At 53.6% G+C, this 6,676-nt stretch overlaps 1 protein-coding gene across 1 annotated transcript; it reads right to left on the reverse strand.

The window, feature by feature from the left end:
• Positions 1-4,553: 4,553 nt before the first annotated feature.
• MAGEF1 (MAGE family member F1) lies at positions 4,554-6,350 on the reverse strand. Its single transcript, XM_089330893.1, is given in 5 exon segments — positions 4,554-5,138; positions 5,141-5,378; positions 5,380-5,511; positions 5,513-5,868; positions 5,871-6,350. Coding segments are annotated over 5 exon segments (879 nt in total). The 5' UTR covers positions 5,904-6,350; the 3' UTR covers positions 4,554-5,018.
• Positions 6,351-6,676: the final 326 nt, after the last annotated feature.

Raw genomic sequence — 6,676 nt, forward strand, 5'->3', positions numbered from 1 at the left:
GTCCACACGGGTGGCGGAACCCACTTACCTGACTCATCTCTGCTGCCTCCCAGGGTCTGCACCATCGGGAAGCTGGAGTCAGGAGCTGGAGCTGGTGTCCAGCCCAGGCATCTGACATGGGACACAGGCATCTTAACCCCAGGCCAAACATCTGCCCCATTTCTGTTTTAAAGGTGAGAAAACCAAAACCCGGAGAGGTTAGCTCACTCAGCGGAAGCGGCATTGCTCTCCCACGGCTGAGAGTGGGACGCGCTGGAATGCAGCTCCGTCTGCTCCGGCGGCCAGCAGCTCCCCGTTCCAGAGGGCCTCCCCTACCTTTACGGCTTGTGTCGGCTGTCCCTGCCAGCGCTCCATACCCCGCAGGCCTCCCGAGGGTGTCTCCTACCCCTCAACGCTGCCTCCACCCTCCAGCCCAGGTGCTCTAGGTTGTAATACACACGAGCGATAGTAGAGGTTGGATTTTTTTCCCTTCCCTCTTGGCCTCATTTTTCCAAAGGGAGATGGGTTGAGCTCTAAGAGCCCTCTGTGGAGCAGCAGAGTGGCACACCCGCAAGAACTCAGAAATTCTAGGTTCTCGTTCTGGATCAGCACTTGCTGGTGATGTCATGAGCTTGGCTGAGTCATGTCACTGGGGCACGGAACGAATCATTCTTCCCTTGTCTAATGTTGGCAGTGTTGAACCTTCTGTGCAGATGCTTGAGACAGTGTGGTTATCACACTTAGCACCATTCCCGACACGTCAGGCGTAATAAATGCTGGCTGCTACTGTTAGTGGTCATGACTGGCTCAGGACCTGGGCAGAGTGTCAACTCAGCAGGCAGGACGGGCATGGGGTGTGGACTGTGGCTGACCCCCTACTCCGATCATCAACTAACCTCTTCCCTGGGTCTTCCGTGCTGAGATTGAAATCCTTGTTCAAGGTCACGTAATCATGACTCTGAAAGGCCCTGATTAGGATACTTTTCAGGCCGCTTCGTCTCCTTGGTCAGTACACCATGTTTCTGCTGGGAGGTAACTGCTGTCATCTCTGCTGGGCTGCACAACTGAATCATTTGCAGGAGTATCAATCGCCACCCTGACCAAGGCATGGCGCGTAATTACCTCCAGTGGAAACTCTGATTGAGCTTGTGAATGGAGGCTGATTTGCAGGGGCCGCAAACGAGCTGCGTGTGCCTGCTGGATGCTGGGGCTGTAATCAACCTGAGTTTGTTTCCAAACATCCGATTCTCCAAGTTCCACTCGGTCAGCAGTCCCGACTCCGGTGAGTGTTAGGGTTCCCGCAGTCTCTGGCTGAACTGGGACCTTCCCCTTGTCCAAGACATGATTCATAGTTTTCAAGGGAATTTCGCTTTCTAGTTGCACTCTAATAAGGACGATTTGGAGTCATTCATCAGCCGTCACTTCATTAACCACATCCTCCCTGTCCCAGACACACACAGAGCGGCCCAAGAAGACCCAGTCCTGTCTGCGTCTGCATGGGAAGGGGTTGGGGGCAGCTGGTCTTTCCTTCTGCCTCGTGTGAAGGACCACAAGCCAAGGGAGGATCCAGCCCTTGCCCTGCCCATGGGCAGTGTCTGCTGCGCACATGGACCCAGAGGCCACACTCTCAGCACTTCTGGGAGGTTGGCGATGGCACCCGTCACGCGGGAGGTCTCGCTCCCGACGCGGGCGTGTGAGTTCTGCCAAGCCTTCGCGCCATCTGGAGACAACCCTGGGAACCCCGTTTACAGGTCTTCACGTGTTACTTGATTGTTCCTTGGCACGAAAGCCTAATGTGAGGCTTAGTGGAGAGGGCAGACTGCAGACCACACGGTTGGTGAGGACAAGGCACGCTCTGGGCGCAGCCAGCACCCGGCGCGGCACTGGGGAGTTGGGCAAAGCAGGCAGCAGTGTTCCCGGAGGAGTGCCCCTCTTCACTTCAGCCCCGTCGTCACCCTCCTGCAGGCCGGCACCTTGTAATTACCTTGGCTGCTCAGCCCTTGTTTATATCTCCAGAGAGACAGCAGTGTCTGAAGAAATGAGATGAGTCAGGAGACAGATGACCCACGTCTGGAAGGCGTCCCGAGGAGGAAATGTAAAACAGTGGAGCACGGGCTTCTGACTGTCAGACTTCAGCTCCGACGCTCGTTCCGTCACAGACTGTCTGTGGGACCTTTACAGCGTCTCCGAGTCTGTGGGCTGAGTGCAAAATGGAGGAGACGATATCTGTCCCATGCACCCATTATAAAAATCAGTTTTTTAAAGACATTTCTTTGAAAGGCAGAGTTAGAGAGAGGAGAACCAGAGAGACAGTGAGAGATATTCCATCTGTTGGTTTACTCCTCAAACAGCCACAATGGCCTGGGCTGGACCAGACCACAACCAGGAGCTTGGAACTCCATCCAGGTCTCCCAAGTGGGTGGCAGGGACCCAGGCTCTCAGGCCATCTTCTGCGGCTGCTTACCCAGGTGCCTTAGCAGAAGGCTGGATTGAAGCGGCGCTCATATGGGATGCAGACATCACGGGCGGTGGCTTAACCCACTTTGCCACAATGCTGGTGCCATAAACATCGTTAAAACATATGTAAAGCATTAAAAAAACTGGCTTATCTTAGGTATTGAATAAGTGGCACATATTATTATCATTAGTATCTGTAGAAGGGATGTATTTAGTAATGCAAACTTGGCAATGTGGATGTGAAAAGTCGGGGGAAAATGTCTTCAGCCTATAGGATGTGTTTTTCAAATGGTACTGGTGTTAGCCGGACCCTGGCCTTGCACCATATGTTTAACCTTGAGCAAAGTCATCTCAGTCAGCAGTAAAGCAGGGAGTATTTCTACTCTTCCTCACTCCCATAAGGACTGCAGCGGCAACTGGAGAGAATTAGAGAGCCTGCACTTGTTTCCTGGAATTGTGGGAACTAAGATCACACAGCACACACTGCAAGCCAGGAATGGGAAACAGCGTGCTGGAAAGACACCCTTGCAGGGGAGGGGGCTGGCCAAGACACGTGGGTCTGGTCTTGGTACGTTGACCTACCACGTACCCTTAGGCAAATCAAGTAATCTGGCCCTCAGCTGTGCACACCGTGGCCACTGTAAGAAAACAGAAATGTGGGGAAGGATTGTTACTGACCCTCCAGGGCAATGCCAGTCTTCCTATCGTAATAACTTTGACACTCTGCAAAGTGGCTGGCACAGACTGGGAACTAAACATTTCTGCATGTTTAATGAATTATAAACTACTCAGTCGTCATATCTTTAATCACTAGTAAATTCTGTGCAGACACTGATAGCTTTTGGTTCAGCTGATTTGATGGATCCCAGCACTTGGTCCCAAAGCAGTCTGCATCGCATGCCAACCGGAACATACTCAGAAGCGTTATTTGGACACAACTGGAAGCAGAAAATAACTGGCAGTGAAGAGAAAACAAAATACTTCTTCTAGCAGCTGGAGGGAGACTTTCCCAATCTCTCCACACCCATCTCTGGATTGGAGACCATCCAAGTTCTGTTATCCTATAAACCCCTTTTATAGGACCCCCCCACCCCCGTGTGAAGGGGCAGGCGAGCAAGGACAGAAGGGCTGGAAGGAGAATCCTCGGGGGTGCTGAGCATGTGCAGGGCACCTCACAGGTCTCCTGCAAACCGGAAGTGGAAAGTGGAAAGCAACAGGCAGAAACATGGAAGAGGGCCATGGATCTCATGGCATTGGGGGAGACCTTGAAGTGGAATTTCTGGTGGCAGAAGGAACCATGCCTACCCTCCACACATGGGGTGCAGAGTTCCAGAAATGTTACACTAGTTGCTTTCTGCAGACTTCGGAGAGGCTGAGAGAAGGGAGATGCAGAGCGCACAGGTGCCAGCAGCCACCACTATTGTATTTATTCTGAGACAAGGACACTGACAAACACGGGGGTTTTCCAAATCTGCGATTCATCTAGTTTTCTTCCCATGTTGAGGAAAATCTGTGATTTTAAGTTATTTGTTAAAGATTTATTTATTTGAAAGGCAGAGTTACAGAAAGAGGTGTCTTCCATCCACTGGTTCATTCCACAAATGGCACAATGGCCAGGGCTGGGCCAGGATGAAGTCAGGAGCCAGGAGCTTCATCCAGGTCTCCCAGTGGGTGCAGGGGCCCAAGCACTTGGGCCATCTTCCCCTGCTTTCCCAATCACATTAGCAAGGAGCTAGAAGTGGAGCTGCAGGGACTCGAATTGGTGCCCATATCAGATGCCAGTGCCACTGAGAGTGGCTTAACCCACCACGCTACAATGCTGGCCCCAATCTTAAGTATTTTCTAACACCATCCCCATCATCCCATAACAGATTCCTTACTCCCTTCTTTCTATGTGCCTTTCCCTCCCCTCTACCTGTCCTATCTTTGCCCCCCCCACCCCCGAAGTCTAACCAACCTCAAGCACGCCTCATGCTCCAGCTGGGCTAGGTGCCCCTTTGTGCCCCTCACTGTGCTGTAATTTCTGGCGTGTTGACATACTCTCCAGTGTTGGAACTTCCTCTTGTACCGCATTCCACCTCCAAATGCCCCAAACAACACAACAGAAAAAAACAAGATGCTCAATACTTTGAATTTATTAAGTGCAGCAGGATATCTTTCTAACATATTGAACTTTTCCTCTAGTCACTATAATAGTTAGGCTAATAGAAGTACACGTCCATGTTGTTTCATACAACTGACAAAAGGTGTTCAGAGACTGGATACCATCAGCTATTTCCCCCGGTACCAGATCATCACATTGCTTCATTCCTTCAAGTCATTAAAGCACAGCACTACAATGTTGCATAATCCGTCCAAGGTCACAGAGTAAAATACAAACTTTCTCAAAAAGCCAGTTTTGCAGGAAACTCTACAAGAAGAGCTTACAGGAAAAAGTAGACAGACTTCACCTATAAACAGCAATTTAAAAGTCTATTAAATGTAACAAAAGGTTAACAAGATACAAAACCTAAATCCTAAAGTTCCACAATTTCTACAGAAATAACGCCTCCCCTAACACTCTAGGATTCAAGAGACAGCTTTCATGCCCTCGGCCCCTGCCGCCCACCTTGCCACCATGCCGGCCCCCACATCAGCATTGCTCTGGCCCTGTCGGCCTCCTCTGCGAGGGCCTCACGGGACTGTACTGGCCAGTGCTGGGGTTTTCTTCCTTACGGAGCTTGGCCACGAACCCCAGGACTTCCATCTTCATGACTTCCGGGTTGCTTCTGCGATCCCAACAGAATTTATACTCTGGTGGATTGAAGTGAGGCACCTGCCTGTGAGTGAGGTACTGCTGCTGCACAAATCTTCTGTAATAAACCCGAATCTTCGGGTACCTAAGGGACACACCCCCCAAGTGCCGCAGCATCGCCCAGACCTGGGCCTCCCTGGCGCAATACCTTTCAGGTAGATAAAGACAAGAGCATCACTAAGAGAACCAACCTGGGGCCATCTCCTCCCACATCCTCCGCCCCCACCCCGGCCCCCCGCAGAGGTGCGAGGCTTCTGATCAGGATCTAAGAGTGGTGCCTGTAGCCGCTTCAGCTCAAACCAAAGACACCCCGCAGACACGCTCTGTGGGAACAGCTCCTTCAAGTCTCCCGTAACGCATTTCACCATCCCGGAGAGGGTGACGGGGCTCTTTCTGTCCTTCCCTAGCAGGAACTGCAGCAACTCAGCCACCGTCCGACTCACCGGGGCTTCGGCGGTCAAGACCCCGGCGCCTCTGCGGATGACGGCGGGCTCCGCACCCTCCTCCTCCCTCGCGGCACCAAGGTCCTCCCCGGGACTCTCCTGCAGGAGGAGGCTCGGGGCTGCCTCCCGCCACGCCGTCAGGGCCTGGGTCGCACCGTCACAGCCGCCGTCCTGCCCCACCTCGGCCTGAGAGGCGTCGGAAGACCCCCGCCCTCGGGTCTACGCTTCATGTTTTCGGGCAGGCAGGTGCACAGCGCGTACCCGCGTCGAGGCGTGTGCGAGCCGCAGCGCAAACTCCGGCGGAGGGGTGGGACGGCGGCTGGGGCGGCGGGAGGAGGACTAGGAGCTACCGCACAGGGCGCTGCGTGGCTGCTGGGCGGCACCGCTCGGAGCTCGGAACCGCTCCTGCGGCACACCAGACGCCCGATACCTGCGGCGCCGCCGCCGCCGCCGCCGCCACCGCGCAGCCTCACTTACGCCCGCGCGCCCGGGCACTTCCGGCCGCCGCAGCCAAGATGGCAGTCCCGGTGGTGCGCGAAGCTCTTCCTCTTCCAGCTCTTGGGTTGGGGTTCTGCGCGGGCTTCTGGGGGTGGAAGGGACCTTGGGCGCAGTGGGGTCCCCGTGCTGCATTCAAGCTCGGGCAGCGGGGCGAGGAGGAGGGAGGAAGCCAGGGCTTTTCGTGGGGACTATTTCATTGTGCAAGAGATGGAGTAGGGGTGGAGTTCAAGCCCTGTTCATTCAGCGAGTGCTTATTGATGAGCGTAATCTCCAATTTTGAGTGCTTTGTCGTGGCTTAAGTTCAGAGTGCGTGACGTGACGGGAGGGGGGTGGACAGGGAAGGCTGGGAGATAAGGCTGCATGGCCTCCAGCAGGATGCTAAGAAAATTGAAATGTATTCTGGACAGAGTGGGAAAAAAAAACATTTATTTTTTTATTTGACAGGTAGAGTTATAGACAGTGAGAGAGAGACAGAGAGAAAGGTCTTCCTTCCGTTGGTTCACCC

This window comes from Oryctolagus cuniculus, chromosome 4, assembly GCF_051225735.1.
Source record: "Oryctolagus cuniculus isolate XC-2025 breed Fujian yellow rabbit chromosome 4, ASM5122573v1, whole genome shotgun sequence".
In the NCBI taxonomy this organism is placed as follows: Eukaryota; Metazoa; Chordata; class Mammalia; order Lagomorpha; family Leporidae; genus Oryctolagus; species Oryctolagus cuniculus.